We start from the raw sequence: 20,418 nt of genomic DNA, 5'->3' as shown, positions 1-20,418 counted from the left end.
ATTTTAATATTTTTCAGCCACTGGGAAACATAATTTAAACTAGTAAAACGCTCAGGTTATACTCTAAACCCTTGTGAATAAATTCATATTTATTTAAATATTGAATTTGAAATGAAATGAAAATGAAATTTTTGTCCTTAGGTATAAAACAACCTGATGTATACATGCGGACATAAAATGCTAAAAGTGCAGTTTTCATTTGTAAACTGCACAATTTGTAAATACATTTTATTAATTCATAAAGTTTTCATGTATACGTATGAAAGAATGGCATCTCATTATACCATATGCTGTCAAAGCGATTGAATTTGCTAAAATTGAAATTAAAAATTTTCATTCCGGATTTTGGATTAAAGTAAAAAAAAAAAATAATAATAATGTTTGGTTCGTAGATATGATTTACGTAGTTTTTATTTTAGTGGGTCACCCCTGCTCTTTATGAAAAAAGAGCGTAAGTATCCCGGCGTAAATGGCGTAATGGGGTAATTTTCCAGAAATGAACTAAAAAAATGGATTGAACTGATTTTTTCACTGCAATATAAGAAAATATACACAGAAAACAACTTTACATGTTTTAAAGCTCAAAGCACGTATTGTTACTGTATGTCCGAAGGTACCGTACGACGTAAGCTATTTCGTTCCCTAAAGGGTTTTTTCTTTCTATTTTTTTATCAAAATTGAAAAAATTTAAAATCAAAAATAAATCAATAAAACCTTGATAATAAATCATGACTATCACAACTAATCGTAAAAAAATGTAAAGCTGAAAAAAGATAAAGATGCGCATTTTTTTTTACTTTGACCTTCAAAAAAGAGTAAAATATAATATTTACTTAGCTTGAGTCTTCATTGAACAAGTTTCCCGTTATCAACTGCCTACCACTAGTTTACATCCGAATTTTAAAATGAAATATCCGCGTAGGTACCACTGCCCTCAGGTACACCTGTCTCCAACATAGTGGTCATGGCAATGAGAAGTCGGAATACCAAAAATGTAATAAAACTTTTTTCAATGTAGGTTATAAATAGAACAAGAGTCGAACATTCTCTATGAATATCATCATCTCTAATCTTATAAATTTCTTGGGAAAATATCATTAAAACGGACACAAAAGAGACGGAAAATGTTTTTGCCATTGACTCTTAACGGGCGTTGTCAAAATTCTGTGCGTAACTGGCGTCGTGGGATCATTTGACCCCAGCGAATATTAAATTATTCGAAAAAAATGGAAGAAAACGTGACTTTTGAAAAAAAATTAAATTATGTATTAAACACATTTTAACGCAACTTTTAATGATTAAAAAATTAACAAATATGATTGAAATATATTCAGAAAAAAAAATTACTATACTTTAACAAGCACCTAAATTAGTCTTATTCTAAGTCTGTAACACAGTACCTGTTAACAACATTATGACATGTTGATCACACAGATTTTGTTGTACAATTCCCTAACAACAATATTCTTATACTCACCTCGGATATCCGATGTTTCAAGACTAATTTGAAAATGTTATCGAGAAAACTGACGCTCTTCCGATATGCCATTTCAATCTGAACACTCCTGCCATCAGACAGAAACAAAAATTACGCAAGTGGTGTGGTTGGGTCATTTTGACCCCACGGAAACGTTGATCAATGATAGGATGAAGGGAAGAAAAAGTAGAATAGCATCATAACTTTGTCATACACTTGTAAACAACTAGCTTGAAAGGTACTTGAAATAAGATGGTCCAGATGCATTTATTTTTCAAGGGGGTGGCGAGATGAATGCGTAGGGTCCAAATGACACCACCAATCCAGTTAAGGATTAAATCCGAGTTGGTTGCTTTTCATCGACCCTATAAACAAGGTTAATCAGCATTATTACTTATGGTATACAATTCGGACCATCAACTACTGACGATGTAATTGAGGTGTCGTTATAAATGACAATCAAATCAAAAAATGATGGAATATACACTATATTTTTCTCTAACTCCAGAAATTGTTTTAGAATAATATATTCCTTGTCCATTATGTTATGCATAAAACATGTGCACATCTACTTCAGTTCTATACATTTTCATATCTAGGCCTTTCATCAAGAATGCGGTATGGTTCACCAACAGGTTTTTCTTTCATTTTCATTCAAAACCGGGCACAGCTGCGGTTTATCGCGACAGAAAATAGTTACTACGTGAGTTATGCCACAATTATTTTGGTCTGTACCTAAGAGTATGCGTGCGTATATGATGTTTTGCGCGTAGTTAGTACCACCATATAAATTTCAAACCATGAGCAAAGTGTAATGATTGAATATTTGTATAATTTTAGGTCTGTTTCTCTCTGTGGAGAGAATTTTTAGTGTACAGATAAATGCCCTCCTCGAATCAAACTAGACTATTGATACAAGATATATAGAAGACTGGATGCTGTGAAGATATTTATTATTTGAGATGTTAATTTTTTAAGGAAGGAAAAAACTCATCTCTGCCTCCACCGGGAGTCGAACCCGGGTCCCTCGATTGCCGGACGAGTGCTCTGACCACTAAGCTACAGAGGAGATAGAGATTTTCCTGCGCTAGAGCGTATATATGCAATCGAGGGGACCCGGGTTCGACTCCCGGTAAAGGCAGAGATGAGTTTTTTCCTTCCTTAAAAAATTAACATCTCAAATAATAAATATCTTCACAGCATCCAGTCTTCTATATATCTTGTATTAACAAGTGGAGAGCGACATTCATGTCATAGACTATTGATCTATGATTGAAACTATCATTGATTTCATATGCCCAGGAGATATTCACCGATCACCCTATGATTCAATGATTATCATCATGATTATTTTAGTTGAAGTATATGGTCAGAGTTCTTTTCCATCTGGTTCTTCAGAGTATTTTTCTTTGGTGATGGTAATAAACAGGGTGACCACACGGCCCATTTTGTCGACATTCCCATACTTTCAATTAATTTTGGCCATCCAGACATAATATAGTATGTAATAATGTCCCGTTTATTCATGTACTTCCAAATAAGACTCCAAATGGAATTGGAATCAGCAGTGTCAATTATTATTATATTTCTATGGCTAAGCATTTCACGACGACAAATATAGTTTTCGTTTTTAACTATTTATACAAGTCTTGTTTAATCTCTGTGAGCGACAATACGATACTGAACATACACGTGCATATGACCAAATTGATGCAATGCGATTTGCGTGACTTTTCCTGTGGGGTTCACTGTAAAGCTCACCACAGTAAGGTTCACCGATTTCAAACCCATTAATTCCAAGAGCTTGAGACAAAATATCCAAGTTTCTCAATTCTTGTTTTATTTTATATTTTATTTTGGTGATCTACAAAGAGCTATAGATTGTGTTGTTGGTTGGATCGACCATCGCGTGCCTAGCTACGCACAGCTACCGCGTGAGACTGCTGTTAAATTGTCACATACTTGTCACCCATTTTTCTTTCACAGTCCATTACAACTTCATTTTTTTTCTTACTCCCTGTCTCGTGTTTACTCTTAGATTTTTTTTTTCTCTTTTATTTTGTTTCGGGTTTTGTGTTATATTCTCTGGTATACGCGACACTTTCTGGTTTTTCGGATGTCGTGACTTGCGATTCATTTTTAAGAAGTAAATCTGCAGTAAAAAAATAGGAATAGAAGATACTAATCTCTCGTTAAAGAAATTTAAGCCATAATTCTCATTTAACCCTCCCTGACCCAGTATTAACAAACGTGGGGTCGTTTTATGCTAGCTGTAGATGTATTTTTAATAACCTCAGAGAGTTCAGTCCTGATTACAACAGTGAAACACCCGTAATCCTGTAAGTCAGGACTTCCCTTGAGGCTAAAAATAAATACCTGAAACTAGCGAAAAAGAGCCTCACGTTTGTGTATAGTCTGAAAGTGTTAAACTAAGTAATTAATGCAACATAATTTACCTGAACAGTGGCTTTCCTTGCAAATTAATTTGCATCGAAAAAAAAACATATTCCTTTTTTAACATATCTATATTTTGGTGTTGAAAACATTTTCCGAAGGAAAACAATGATTTTATCCGAATTTACGGACTGTCCGGTACAAAAAAGGTGCTTAATATTACATTTATTGATTTTTTTTAAATATTTGTAATTTTATTGATACCTTATAGTATCACCATAAAATATTCAGGTATCCGTACATATGGTTTTTTCGATTCCAACTATTATTTAACATACTAGTTTTATGCAGTCTGATTCGATATTGTTCACATAGATCGAAACATGAACTATTTAAAATCCTTGCGGCACAAATCATCAACTATTACATAATTAATCTCGTTCATAACGCTTAATTGACAGGCTATGTTATGTATGATTGAAACATGATGGTAGATATACGTTTCATTTTGAATAGGACAAAAATGCTGTCATATATATTCTGGCACACTCGTGACGCTGTTGAAAGTAACAATTTGTTTATCTGTTTATTTTCAAGAATATTTGTTTTTTAGGATTGATAATCACTAATATACCCAAAAAACCCCGTTATTGGTGGCACCTTGTGTTTACCTCAATTCCGCACTGCAGTGAAATTATCTCATATTATATACTCAATGATTTTCAACCCGTCAGGTAGAATAATTAGCATATTTACAGACACAAAGAAATATTTGTGAACTGACCTTATCCAAAACACTTGGAAATTTTTGTGAAATTATTTGAGAGTAATTAAGTTTTGGTTTATAGCTATTTGGTAGCTAATTGAAAAATAATCCTCATGAAAGATGGCGATGAAAACGTTCCGTTTATAAAAATCTGCTGCTTTCGTTTCCATAAAATAGGATCAAATACGTCTATATTCTGCAAAAATATCTTACTATAAAAAAATGAATATTATCATTATAAAATTTCATTTTTCATGCTGGTAATAAAAATAAATTTATGAATGGTATTTCAATTTTTAAATCAAAACCTGTAATGCATGTGATGAGCAAGCAATATACATATCATCTAGTCCACAGAAGAGAGAGGCTGAAAGAGCTCTAACTTTGGATACATTTTTAATTTTGCACAATGTAATCTGAGTAGAAAATGTAATTAAAAGAAGCCCCACTTGAATCCCTGGTCTGTGAGCCTACGCTCAACAGTTAAATTAATTTTGAAGTTTGAAGTAAAATTTCATAAAGTCAATTTTAACCCTTAAATGCATAGCTTTGCACATGCGCAAAGGGTCCTTTAAATGATCATTACTGCAGCTATATTTTGAAGATAATCCGATCGGATAAAGTCCGAATCACTTAAGAGGAGATCATATTATTCCCATTTCATGTTTTGAATTTGCTGGTAGACGTACTAATCACTTATAACAACTCTTTGTTGTTTGCAGAGCATATGTCGCTGTGATTTCGCTAATTTGTTAAAATTTTTTTGTTTTTTCATTTCTTTCATTTTTTTGTACCTTGAAATTGGCGACCGGAATATTTTTTTATCACTATAGTTTGAAAAATGTAGTTATATATTTAGAAAGTAATATTGCTTCAATACATTTATTTTATGTGTGATTTTTATGGCTTTGCACGTCTTCAATAAGGCCCTGTATAAACAGTACAATTCATGCATTATTATACAAATATGCATTATTAAATTATTTTTCCCACTTTTGTGTATACGGGGTGTCCTATAAGTGCTAGCACGGCCTTTATCTCATCAACCGTCCGTCGTGGAAGTTATGCTTCCAGTTACATGCGAAAGAACAGATTTACCCGAATTTAACGCTGTCAAATTTTGAAATCTCCAGTTTTTTTTCAAATTGGATTGAATCTGTGAGCATTGCACTTAGAAACATGGTAATTTTTTTTTTATTTTGTTACACCCTGTATTTTAAATCTTAAAACTGGTACAGGGTAATTTTTAAATGCCTTCTGAGTATTTTTTGAAATTAAAGTCGCATACCGCTTGGACGGTTGATGAGATAAAGGCCGTGCGAACACTTACAGGACACACTGAATATACGTGTCATTAATTATGAAAAAATCTCAGCTCAAAGAAAAATCATGTATCCAAGGGTTAAGAAATTATTTTTACTTCTTTGCAATGATAGCTTAAAAAGGAGGAAATATTTTCAGATCCCAGTTCATCTAAATTCATAAACTTCGAAAATACCCATGACATTCAAAAGGTACTTCACGGCAACTTTCATCGTAGAACCATTACACGAGGTTAATAAATCCATTCCCGTTTTTAACATTACCAATGAATAATTTTCAATCATTCAAGAAGAGGAAAAGATTTGATTGCATGGGGAATATATATTACCTAAACACAAATCAGTATTTCAATTCCGTGTTCAAACTTCAATTTTCCCTTTTTTTTTTCAAGGAAATGCCTTTCCATTAAAAAAAATCAAAATATGAAATTACCTCACGCTATCCTAAAGCATACATAATCTTTGATGATTTCATTTATGAGAAATAAAACATACATGCAATATACATTTTTTTTTTAAAATCTTCCCTACCGTTCTTTGAATTAGTTTTGAATCATCAGAAAAGGCTGCTATTTTCGTTGATAAAATTAAGCTGTGTGCTTAAAATATTTTCTCCATCCCGTTACCGCCTTTTCTCTTTCTGGCACATTGACATCTCTACGCAGCTGGAGCAAGTTCATAGAATTTCTTTGAATTATTCATAAGCGTTAATGCCTGCATAAGGGAAAACGCCATCAAGGAAGGGAAATAGCTCAAGCTTTTGAAAGGAATGAGGAGGTAAATGATAGAGGGCTGGCGACAGAAACCTTCTCAGTCAGTTTTATCGTTTGTCTAAACTTTGTACATTAAAGTTTTAATTACAAAGTAGCGTGGAATGCGTTTACAATGTAGCTTGAACGTTCTTTTTCGCTTAAAAATATCGTGCTTTTTTTTTCCTCCCTTTCTTTAGCTTTGTACAGCGTCAGTACTTCTTTTTAAAAGAAAAAAAAATCAGACGTTTAAGGAAATTTCCTCCATTTATTTGAACTCTTTAAAAACCTGTTCCTGAATAAAATTTACATGCGCTGTTTTGCAACGATTTAACATGTTCATTATGTTCTTAATGACGAAAAAAGTAATTTTTGTGAATACTGAGATAGAGTTTGTGTGAATTAAGTAAATTAATAAAATGTATCTAATAATATATATATATTTTGGGATCCACTATACAGAAATCTCTCTGATATAGATTTATGTTGGTCACAGCGGTTCATGAATTATCGCAAATGAATATATTGTTTGAGATCATTTGAAAAAAAATAATTTTCAAATGTATCACAACGTTATTTATGGAATATCATTAGGTGTACAATACAAACCCCGGCCCGTGTACAGAATATACCTAGTATTCACCCTGCGAAGCAATTTCCAATAGTACATCATTTAAAAATACACTTTAGGACATGCAATTAAATTTAATATGTATGCATAATTAAATAATAATGATTAAATAACAAATAATAAATAATTGATTTTGGTGTAATATAAGAAATTCAGAATGTACCGTGTCAGAAAGTAACATGTTCAAATCAAATTTAATTAATTACCAATGTTGGAGCGGCCACACCACTTGCCCATGGGACGTATTGGGCTAGCCTTGACATGAGTGTATCCATGACTTTAAGACATGTCAAACGTCTTGTACGGGAACTTTTCTCTTCTGGTGGTGGTTGTAATCAAAGCTCTTGATTCGTGAGAGTGCCCTATAAGCTCACAGAGCTCCAACCTCGTGAGACCCAACCATGAGCTCATTCGGGCACGGCATATAGACAGACCCATGACCTCCCACATCCTGCGGTAGGGCACTATGGTGAGATCTTTGATGGGACCAGGTCAGGCACTTCACGGGCCTCGCTAATACGAATTTATGGTAGGGAAAAACCAAAAAAAAATTATGAGAATGCTCTCGGTACCCCTGGGCTGGAGCTCTGCCAGCCCCATTCTTTTGCGAGGGCCATGCTGGGACCTCAGTTGAATAGATCTGTCACAATGTGTGTGTGATTCATGACAATATGTAGATATGCATATTAAGAGGTGGTGACACTAAACCCCCTTTCGACGCTGTTGAGACGGCAATAGGGTTACACTTTTTGTATAAATATTCAAAAATTTGTTTGAGTTCCGTAGAAACCGCCATTTATCGCCAAGGGTTCCGTGGAGCAGCCTCATAACTATCAAGGATTCCACTAGAAAATTTACGTTGGAGAAACCCCGTGTTCTACACGATACTTACACGAACACAATATTCTAGGCACCTGCTGCTCTCACCTACGAACTGCAAGACAGATGAAAGCTCTTCTCAAACACCACAACTCATCGTACACAAAAATTTCTGGCACACGCTTCAAGTCACTACTAATTCCTTAAACTGATATTAACGAGGTGCATATGCGGTTAGTTTATATTACAACTATATCCCGGAATGCAAGCACTGCACTTACACTAGGAAAGCAATAATGACAGTTATAGTTGCCTATACATATCACGGTTTCTAGAGATAACGGGGCAGCATCGACGGGTGTTAATTACAATTACCGCGAAAGTTTCACCGAGGCTGTGAATGAATTGAGAAAAAATTCTCTCTTGACATCTTGAGGATGTTCATGCAATGGATTCCGTTGGGTCGATCATTTTCAATTGATCGATTGCATTCAGCCAGTCTCAGCCAATCTCTCATCCAAAAAATCCCCAAATTACCTGAACCAACATATTTTCGGCCTTTGAAACGCAGCTTGTCCAACGAGAAAATTTTTAACATTATAAATCCAACGTGTAAATTATCGGACAGCTTCTTTTCAAATAAACAATAACCAATACGAAAATATACCGTCTGCCGCTGTGGTGGTCGAGTGGTTATAGTGCCGGACTCGTGATGCGAGGATCCGGGTTCGAACCCCACAGTGGTGGTCGGCTGAAGTTGGTTTTCTGTGGTTCCCAACTTCAAGGCGCAAATGCGAGCTGATCTCCCCGTTAAAAGTCTCGCCACAGAGAGCAACAGTCCTACAACGGTAAATCATTCAACCATAACACTTCACTCATAGTTAGTAAAACTGGGGGCAGATGACAGCACTACACATAACAAGCATTACACAGAAACAAACTATACGTCAGGTTGCACTACACGTACACGCACATTCCCTCATTTAGCGATCCGTTGGGGGGTTCCGCGGGGGGGAGGGGGTGCGTGTGTGGTGTAGCAGTAGTAGGTAGGGGCTCGGGGATCCATGATGTTCTTAAGTCAGCCACCTCGTTGGGCAATTTGCCTGTTGTGGCGTTGTATTTGTATTTATATCCATACTCAACATTCTCATTTATACTTATTTTTTTTAAGATAAGCTAGTTTTATTCGTTTAATAAATAAACAGATGCAATATATACTTATCACTTTTACCAGAGGTTATGCAAAATACCCAAGCGTCGATGTTATATTAGATTAATAGTGAAAACATTATCGCTTTTATGCACGTAAACATCATCACAACATAATAAGCAAGTGTCGCTAGGAAATGCGATAAATACTTGAAATGTATTGACTTTATGTGTGGTTATGCATAGTGTAATTGGTTAATCTGATGATTATTAAAAAATCCCAGAGGAACCCAGTATGTATGAAGAGTGCCCGAGTGGCATGGTGGTAAGATACTCGTCTACCGTCGTGAAGGTTGTTGTCTGGGTCCCGGGTTCGAACCCATGGGAGAATATAGATAAGATATTTTCCCTAACGTACTTGAGGCGACCACCGATAGACAGCGCCTTCACTTCCAACCCATCTCAGTAAATAGCGATATGGCCAGAGTTGGTGTTTGGTGAAGTAGTAGTATATATGAAGAATAGTGGGATCCCCACCATAATGATAAAAAAGTTTACGACCGTTCTCCAATATAATGATACAATAAATATAAGAATTGTCGTCATGTAGTACGATTTATTATGTTTACCATTGACGCGATGCATGGGTATTATGCATAATCACCGGTACAAATGATATTTTTTTTATTATTTATTAAAATTACCAACGATGATTTTGAGTACTATGCATAATCACCGGTAAAAGTGAAAATTTATCAAACATACCAAAATACTCGGCGGTTGTTCATAACGACCGGATTCATCATTTACAAAGTTGAATGGAGTCATTTACGTTTGAATCAAAAGGAATCATATATTCAAAGGAATAAGTGGCCAAAAGAATGGATTTAGGAAATGTAAAAGAATAATTGGCGTGTGGGTTTGTGTGTGTGTTTAGCAACGTAAATGTAAGATAAACGAATTATAACACAATTTTAGGATTTAAAAATATATATATATATTACAATACCAAAAAGATATTTAAATTTTCTTCAGTTAACATTAAAATTTTCCACATTTACCAAAAAAGACGACCATGACAATTTTTTAGTTATAAATTATTGAAGTAAATTCAATATTTTAGGAGCTAAATACCGCAAAAATGTTTGAAAACAAGTTTTATTTGGTTTGGGTACCTGTACACTATAAACTTTGATGTTTACCCATCAATATTTATTGATTAGCATGACTTTGTTTACTCTGGGAAAAAAAAACCATCTTAATAGTTTGGTAACATGTAGCGTGACGTCCCGAGGGTATTGATCTCTTTTATTTCTCCCCCAACGGTGAAAATTACTGTGATGTTCACATTGATGATCCTGACGACGTGCTACTGATGACAGAATTATTAGTCGCGGGTATTCTTCTGCGTGAGCTCGTGCCTCCGTACCATAGATACATATAGGTTTCCGTTGAAAGGATAATTAAAAATGCTGTTCATATAAGACTCTGCTGCTTCATATAAGCAATGTAACATAAATTCATTGAAAAGCTAGTAACGAAAACATTATCATTGGTTTTTCCGTATTCATAAGCACCAAAATCGGGTCACGAATGCATTTTATGAAAACAGTCGACGCCATTAATTTAAATCACGGATAATGTTATCATCCGGGGATTGCTATCACTTTTCCAAAGAACGGAACGGACCGATATCATGTCAAGGGGGAAAAATTCGTTTCGGATAATGTTATCAATTCTTTTTCCGTCGAATTTTTTTTTTTTGCGCCTGCTGAAGCTAAGATTTGCCCAAACTTATTTCTTTCCCTGAAAGTTATCGTTATCAGACTACAAGAATGTGTAGGAGGATATATAAGGCGTTTCCTCCCCCTTCATTCCCCCACATGGGGCGCGGTAGCCCGGTCGATAAGATGCTCGCCTAAAGTACCAAAGGATGTTTAGAGGTGTCGCGAGTTCGATACCCGGTTCGTCCTTGTCAGAAAACTTTCCTGACACAGGGGTACAACAAAAAACGGCGACTTGACCGCAGCAAAAATTGCTACCGCAGGGAGTCCCCCATCGAGGGGTTAGCGCACCAACCTCTCGATGAGTATGAAAAACAAGCCTGCCGTTCGGAATCGGCAATAAATTGTAGGTCCCGGTCTAATTAGCCCTCGTGTGCAGAAAATGACCGTGGTGCGACAAAAATGATCAAATGATCATTCCCCCACCTTTTGGGGATAAACATTTCCGTACTTAATGTCGTAATCAATCCGTGGTGGTGCTTTTGCAATGGCCTTCCTGTAGCGAAAGCGAATGCTAAGACGAAAAAAAAAAATCTACTTTCAGTTCTTGATCAGTTTATTTCTGTTAACCAGATTTAAATTTCTTTTTGCGAGAGACTTTCTCAAGGGATCTGTGAAACGGTATTGTACATGAATAAAATATATCGTAGTTCGTGATATATTAGATATTTCAATTCTAACACCTCACAATAACAGAACAACAAAAATGCAGGATTTTATAGCTCAAAGTGAGAAAATTCATGTTTTACAGTAAAATAAAAAAATGGAACGATTTTTGAACATTTTGCAAAAAACCAATTATGTGGGAAAAGAAATAAAGGTGTCCCGTTTTGCCATTTCCCGTTTACCACACTTTCCGTCCGATCATGTATTGTCAAACGGGACCTTTTTAGATATAGTTATCATTTGGTTAATGCTATAGGATACCCCCGAGTTCCAATGCGATCACATTAAGCGGCACAGACAGTATTTGCATTTTTCATATATTTTCCTGGTTTTCGAAACACATATCGATTTCCCACATACACGACGAATATGTGTATATCATTTATCCGGAAATATTTATGATCGCCCTTTGAGAAAATTATGATTTCATGAATTTTTTTCTGTCATTTTTATTGTCATGTTTTTCGTTTTGATGTTTCGTGTTCCCTGTATTCAAATTTTCTGTTTCGTGACTTCACTTAATTAATACATTGAGAATCCGGTTTCTTCAGCTGAAATTGACGAATTTCACGTTATTTTTAATTGAACAAAACAACTATTGTTATTTGCTAGGTTATTTCTGCAAGAAATTCTGCTCCCAAATTTTCTGAATTTTGCAGTGACTAAATAACAGTGATTGAAGATGTAATTTCAATAATATAAATGAGTGGCATCACTTTTTTGTAATATTAACGATGAATAAAGTCCATACATTACCAAATGATAACGCTTAGATGAACCTTGTGTTAAAAGTCTGGTTACTTTATCATTAGAGCACAAATGTTGTCATATTATCGCTCATATACCGTTGTGGTCGCATTCAACTTCGTGTAAAACTGTGGTCACATTCAGCTTTATAGAAAACGCTGATCATACTCAACATCATTCAATACTTTTGCGACGTTCAGATTCAATTTAAACTGGTCATGTTGAGGTTCAATTAAGACTGTGGTCATGTTGTGATTCAATTAAAACTGTGGTCATGTTGTGATTCAATTAAAACTGTGGTCATGTTGTGATTCAATTAAAACTGTGGTCATGTTGTGATTCAATTAAAACTGTGGTCATGTTGTGATTCAATTAAAACTGTGGTCATGTTTACATTCAATTAAAACTGTGGTCACACTCAGCTTCATGCAAAACTGTGGTCATATTCAGCTTCGCATAATATTGTGATCACATTCGGCTTCACATAAAATTGTGATGACATTCAATTTTTATTAAAAACTCTGTTGCCACATCTGCTTCATTATGAAAAACGGTCATCGATTTAGCTTCACACTGATATTAATATATCATTCATATCTTCAAGATCATATGCCCGAAAGTGGACCTGATTTGTTTCAATTATTATTTAATTATTAACATTTTTAAGGCATTAATAACAACGGAACGACTATAAATCATTATTATCTTGCTATAAGTTTTTACTTATTAAAAAAATTACTGACCAGGCTAAATTCATATTTTTAAATAAATAATCTCGGCCGAGTAATTTTATTCTTATATAAATATATATTCTTTTTTTCAGTTGTGAAACAACGTTTCGCGCCTCAAGTGTATGACGAGTATGTCACCCGTGGCAATACCGCGGTATTGAAGTGCCATTTGCCATCGTTCGCTAAAGAACACGTTGTTGTCGACGCCTGGCTAAGAAGTGACGGACATGTATACAAGTCAGTTCTGGATGAACAAGGAAGAGGTAAGAATAGATGCATCAAAACAGATTTTTTTCAATAAACATTCGAAGAAAAAAGTGATTTTCAAAAGGTGGGACACTGCACTTAAGTTCGGTGAAGGGTGTCACAAGAAAGTTTGGATGAAAAATGTATTATACTGGACGTAATAACAAACCTCCCAACTACAGGGTGGATGTAATTAAGTCTGCGATTTCAAAACGCTGTAAAGTAAGAACCACTGGTCAGAATGGCTCGAAAATTTGTTTGCATACTCCTGAAGCAATAGCATTTTTTTCGGTGACAAAAATTACCGATAGTTGGTGCTGTATTCGTGAAATATGGGAAATGCGTTCGCATAATCGGACCAATGGCCAGCCAAGGTAAAATGACAATTTCATAAACATTGCAAAATTCCTTAATCCATCGGAAAGCAACTCAAAATTGAAGTCACAAAACAAACGCCTACGATTTACGGAAGAAATGTTCAATATGAATGTCCAACGTGAATCTGCTACAAGTTTGAAGATCAAAACTGCAAGTTTTAAAGTAAGAACTGCAAATGCATGTTCCACAACAGTTCGGGTAGTAATGCTGCGGAGGTGCCTCAAAAATGATGTGTTTCGTGGCCAGATTGTGATCTTAGATGAGTTGAAGTCCCGCATTACCCACCGCAGTAATTAGTACCAACAAACTCTGATCTGTTGTGGAACATATAGTTTCACATTCATAACTCGTAGCAGAAAACAGTAAAAAACATTGAACATATCTTATGTCAGTCGTAAGTATTTATTTTGCGATTTTATTTTTGTGATAGTTTTATGAATTATGCAATTTTGCGATGTTAATTGAATTGTCATACTGCCTAGACTGGCTATTGCTTTAATCATCCGAGCAAATTTCCTGTTCCACGAAAAACAGTGCCACCTACCGATAAATTTATAGGTTTCTTTTTCCTTAGCTAAACAAAATCCCATTTCTTCAGGAGTATTCATGCACGGTTATACTTTAATTACAATCACCTTATAGTTCTGACACTACTATATTGAAGGTGCCGTGAAACCATATCATTTTCAGATGTCGTTTCAAAATTTTCCTCAATTAAAAGTTGTAACCATCAGAAAATCTTCAATCAATGTTATTTGTTTTTGTCACAAATTCTGAAAAATGCTATTTTTTTCAATTTTCCTTTCCTAATTCAATGATAATCGGTTTTTGAATAGATTAGAAATTAATTTCGTCAAACCTATGTTAGAGCTGACGAAGCATCAACTTAGTTGAGATGGACCGCCGTCCCTGCTAATAAATATATGCTTCGCATTATTATATCTCAGTACATGTATGCGTAATGTACATATGCGCACAATACAATTCAATACTCCGAAAACAAATGTGTGGCCTTGGACAAGCTTTGATACTTATGAAGGAGTTTTGAGCCTGATTGAATTATCAGAATAGAGCTGCCAGGCTTTGGCGAAGTGAATGATGCTTGTCCGATTCACGATGCGCGTACCAGTAATCCATTATTACCCCCAATGAGTCGAAACTCGGGAAGTTGTTCCAAACAGGGATTACGACGTGCCGTAAACAGACAATAACCCCATTTCCAAAACGAGGTTAAAACTCGGTTTGCGATTCGGAACGAACTTTAAACCATAAAATTCCGAGATACACGAAATGTCGATTTCGAGAAGCTTCTCTTTTCGAACATTTCGACTTCGTGCTCATTAGCCAATTAAATAATAAACAACAAAAAAGAGATAAGAGTATTTTTCTGTAATGTGATTTATTCTAAAAAAATGTTATTTCTTATATATAAAGGACTTCTAAATAAATATGTCGTGGCATTAAAATGAGAAAGAAGTTATACACATGTTTAATATTTGTGATTAAAATTGTTATATGTATGGACTTCTGTTTCAGGAAAGTCTTACGTCGTTTTACGATCTGGCGAATTTCTGATTCATGATGTCAAAGAAAAAGACGCCGATTGGAGCTACAGTTGTCAGACGCGGCACAGGTTAACTGGTGAAATGATAACCAGTGAAAGCGCTGGGAAAGTTATCCTGACAGGTATTGTTTTTACTATGAAAACAATATTAACCTCTTTATACTTTTCTTTGTTCTCTCTCCTTTCAATAAAATGTATTTTATCGTCCCTAATGCAAGAATCCACCAAAAGTGGAAACCTGGAGTTCTTGTGAAAAGAGGGAGAGAAAAGATAATTCTCTAGTTATATTATTTTTTTAATGTGCTTGCGCAAACAGGTGTTAGTAATTCGATAACAAATACTCTGTCGAACTATGTATGGAGATTAGGTGGAACATCTATGATTGAATATTAGTCATTTTACCTTTCTCGGCCGAGAAACAAGTGTTTGATATCTCATTTGTTTCTCGTATTAAAATAAGCCTCGGTGTGTGTGTGTTTTCTATCGACAGATTTTAAAAGTGCTTACGTTAGATTAGGGACAGATATATAACTTCGTTGGCAAAACTGTTGCGTTGGAGCCATCAGTGAACAAGCACGCCCTAGTATTGTTTCGGCATTCACCCCAGAATTTATCCAAAAATCAGAAGTCTTACGTGCCGCTGTGGTTGTCAAGTGGTCATAATGACTAACTCGCATCGTGAGGATCCGGGTTCAAACCCCACCGTCCCCGCAGTGGTGATAGGCTGAAGTTGGTTTTCTGTGGTTCCCAACTTCGAGGAGCAAATGCGAGCCGATCTCCCCGATCAAAAGCCTCGCAGCAAAGAGCAACAGGCCTACAACATTATAAATATTCATTCATTACACTTCTGTCATAGTGAGGAAAATTGATGGCAGAAGGCAGCACTAAGCATTACACAGAAACAAACTTCACGGAAGGTTCACTATATACGTACACACTCCAGCATGTACAAATTCGTTGGAAGTTCCGCAGAGGAATAAGGACGAGGTGCATGTGTCTGGTTTAGTAGTAGTAGAACTTTTACGCTCACGTGAATTTAATCCCCCCACTTAAACAGAGCATTATTAAATCCTAGCACACGTATCAATCAGCGAGTGAATGAAACGCATATCAATCAAAAATACTGAGTAAGAAATTGAACCTCAAGTGTCTTATTAAGTGTCGTATAATGTAATTTGCAGATAACTATATAATGCATAATGAACTACGTATATAGTGCGATATTGTATACCTGTATCCGGTCCATGAGTCCAATCGCACTCAATATTTACCACCGCCTCGATGAGACAAAAATATTGGAATAGAGCCACCCCCAATACTTTCAATATCTTCACGCATGGGCTAATAAAATACCATTTCTCTTTCTCGCATCTGACCGCCTGGGGAGGGGGGTAATTGCTGCAGATGAAAAGCGTCTTCAACGTCATTAATTAATACGGTATTTTAAAGGGAAGAGAGAAGTCCATGCCTCCCCGCGCAATATAATGGGTGAGTGTACTTGCCCGAATTCCAAAAAGGAGCGGTGTCCGATTCCCATCTGAGACTACCGCCGTCTCGAAATTAATATCCAGAAAGTCTCTTGAAGTTTTAGAATAACTTGATATTCCATTCATTATTTAAAATGTTGTTCATGTATTTTCAGCAGCGTTCTGCAGTACTGTTTTATATGAAGTTAATACCATTTCAAACATGGACGAGACTGACTGCTGATAATTCTTAACGAAACACTGAGAAATAATTTCAAATACGGATAAATGTGATCCTAGAAGAGATGGGGAGGTTGGTACTTTGACTTCTCCATGCTACGATAAAACGTTTGGAACTGTTACAGAATAAATTGTTAAAAAACTACATTGTCGAACAAAATTATAATTCAAAATAATATTCCAAAAGCGCACTCTCTGATACATCATGTGGGTTTTCTTGTTTGTATATACTGAGAGAAACTAAAACCAAAATTTCGGAAACGCCTTAATTGAATTATCGGATACGAGAGATCGAGAACATTCTCATAAATTCTTGTTCTGAAATACGTTGTGTTGAAATATATTCCCATGCATTAATTCATCACTTTTAGTGTTTAGCTTTCGAAAATATATTAAACTAACGAATACTAATTTGGTGGGGGGGGGAGGGCGATGGAGGGAATGATGAAATATTAGTGCTTCTTCCAGTAATTTGATTTACTACGTCAACATTTGTGAATGCGTGGAATGTCCAACGGGCAAAACAAATTCATCATGCCTATATTTAATACGCACTTGGTACACCGTTCTTCGCCCCCCCCCTCTCGTACAAGACTATTTCACAGCTCCTTCCCAAAATCTCAGACATCTCAAACAAATTTGCGTGTGTTCTGAAGACCCTCGAAACAGTACTCCTGCATGATTAATTAAATTCAAACCCTTGTTCGAGGATAAACCCTTCGTTATTCGAAAGAGGCATTAAATTTAGTTAGAGAATAATTCATAATGCGCAATCAATTTACCTGTACGGAAAACCGTTACTCACTGCTTCAAGTTTCTAAGACTCCCTCGGACTAACACATGATACATTGAAAATAACACATGCACATATCCAGCGAAACTTTGTCGGAAGGGGGCTTATGGTTGGACTATGAGAGAATATGTCAGTCGGTTTAGTAAGCTTGCATATTAATGGCAGAATGTCAACATGAAAAGCTCTTTCGCTTAGACACCATGAGATGAAGCACTTGATACATATCGCTAGAACGTAGTTCAAACGTATACACTCTAGTGTACATAGGGATTTACTGCATCCTTCATCAGAATTTTAGAAGATAGAATCATTAATGAGATATGAGAAGCAAATTTAAACGGAAACACTGTCGCCAAAGACTTTTGCATGTCGAAAAATTATACAGTTTCGTATTCAGCTATTCTATTAATTCTAAAATAGTATGATTTCATCGTAAGTCCTACATAAGATTTTTGTTGTAGAAGAAATTTTGGGTGTGGTGGCTCAGGTCGATAAGATACTCGCCTAAAGTACCAAAGTGTCGTGAGTTCGATATTCGGTTCGTACTTGTCACAAACTTTCCTGACGCGGGGAACATAACAGAAATAGCGATATGACTCAACACCACCTACAGAAAAAGGCCTCCGCGCTAAGCTTGTGACGCCACTGAAAAAAAGACATCTAACATATAGCCATTGGATATATTAAAAATAAAGGGAAAATCCAATGGCTTTAGGCGAGATGACTTTATGTATGATGAGTGCGGAGACCTTCTCTAGGTAGTGTTGCATGACAACAGAAAAATATTGCTACGTCATGAAGACCCACACCCAGAGGTTAACGCACCAACCTCTCGGTGAGTATATGAAAAAAAAAATGGTGCCATTAGGAATCTGCAGTAAATTGTAGGTCACGCTCTAATTATCCCTCGTGCGTAGAACACGACCGTGGAAGAAATTTTATCGTCCAATTTCAGTTTTAAACAACATTTAAACTGTTCAGCATCTTGAAGACTGGAAAAATGAGATGCGGAAAAATTATCGTGTGCGGAAAATTCATCGGCAACAATTCACCGTCAGAAAATTCACCGATTACAAATCATCAACATGGCATTTCACCACCACGCAATTCACCGACTTCGCCACTAGGGAAATTCACGAACAAACAAGTTATCGATAAAGTGACATAGTGAGTGAGTGGATGAGCAGGTGAGTAAGCCTGTGAGCAAGTGAGTGAGATAGTGAGCAGGTGAAAAAATTAGTAAGTCAGCTAGACACTCATACGGTCATTCACTTGCGGATTTTCTCACTCACTTAGTCACGCATGTGGTAACTCGTTCGCTTCGTCACCAACTCGGTAATTCACCCACTAACTTTCTCACTAACATGGTCACTGGCCAGCTGAATCACTCTAATCCATTCGACGGTTTACTCATACGGTCACCCAATCACTCACGCTCACACTCATACTGACACCCAATCACTCACTCACCCACTCATACGGTCACTCAATTGCTCACTCAGCTGGTAACTTACCCACTCACTCACTGGTAACGAACTGCTGTCGGAGAATTTTCCCCTCGGTGATAATTCCTTCGGTGAATTTTCCGTAAAAAAATCAAGAAACACTATATATTTTACTTCAAGTGCTTTTCTAAAACTGTTATTGATCAGTGGAATTTTTCGACAAACCATGATTAAATTGATAATTATTATTATCGGGATAATTTTTTCCCCTAAACCTCATCAAGCCTATTTAAGCATTTCAATATCATCAGTAAATTAGAAAATCGCTTTCGATTTGACCGATAAAAATGAGATTTCAGGAGACATTGCTGACTTCATAATAATGAATTACTGAGTTCAAATTTTTTTTGGTAACTTATTGTTTAAACTGAAGCTCATTTAGGAAAGAGGAAAAACCATTTCAATTTTGAAATACGGGTTTGAATTATGTTTGGTCACTAAAGTAATAACAATAGATTTAGAATACATAATTATAAGTTTTCGAACAAAACTTCATACATTACAAATATTGCTTAAAAGTAATGGAAACCGGGCACTGCCACAATGCTGGGCTGGAAGAGATTTCAGCAACAGGTAAGTCCGGGGGCAGAGTTCTGGCTTTCAATTAGAAACAATTCCTTTTTAATAATAGTTCTTCGGACAAAATTTCTCATACGATAATGATATTAAATACTTATTTTGGAACAAAGTGTTATCAACAATCGGTGCCCAATGATCATTTCTACACACAATCATGTTTTTAAACAATAGCTTCTTCATAAGTGATTGCTTGGTAATACTAGTTTCTGCAGCAACGGGATTTAAAACATGATTTCTACAACAATCAGAATAATGAGGAACGTTTCTGGAATAATGACAATAATAAGGAACGTTTCTGGAATAATGACAATAATAAGGAACGTTTCTGGAATAATGACAATAATAAGGAACGTTTCTACAATAATGAATGCATAACAATGCTTTCCGCAATAATGAATATTCAGCGATGTTT

At 35.7% G+C, this 20,418-nt stretch overlaps 1 protein-coding gene across 1 annotated transcript in view; it reads left to right on the top strand.

Annotated features, from left to right (window-relative positions):
• The window catches only part of LOC149082962 (cell adhesion molecule Dscam1-like), a 169,381-nt gene that overhangs the window by 87,637 nt on the left and 61,326 nt on the right, over positions 1 to 20,418 (top strand). The window contains exons 3-4 of the mRNA XM_089236010.1: positions 13,328 to 13,498; positions 15,396 to 15,545. Coding sequence (XP_089092136.1) covers positions 13,328 to 13,498; positions 15,396 to 15,545 — 321 coding nt within the window. The remainder of the gene's footprint in view (positions 1 to 13,327; positions 13,499 to 15,395; positions 15,546 to 20,418) is intronic.

This window comes from Pholcus phalangioides, unplaced genomic scaffold (genome assembly GCF_987345545.1).
Source record: "Pholcus phalangioides strain wild (caught in Gottingen) unplaced genomic scaffold, Ppha-v1.0 ptg000009l_1, whole genome shotgun sequence".
Classification (NCBI taxonomy): domain Eukaryota; kingdom Metazoa; phylum Arthropoda; class Arachnida; order Araneae; family Pholcidae; genus Pholcus; species Pholcus phalangioides.
This window is presented reverse-complemented; position numbering and strand designations above follow the sequence as displayed.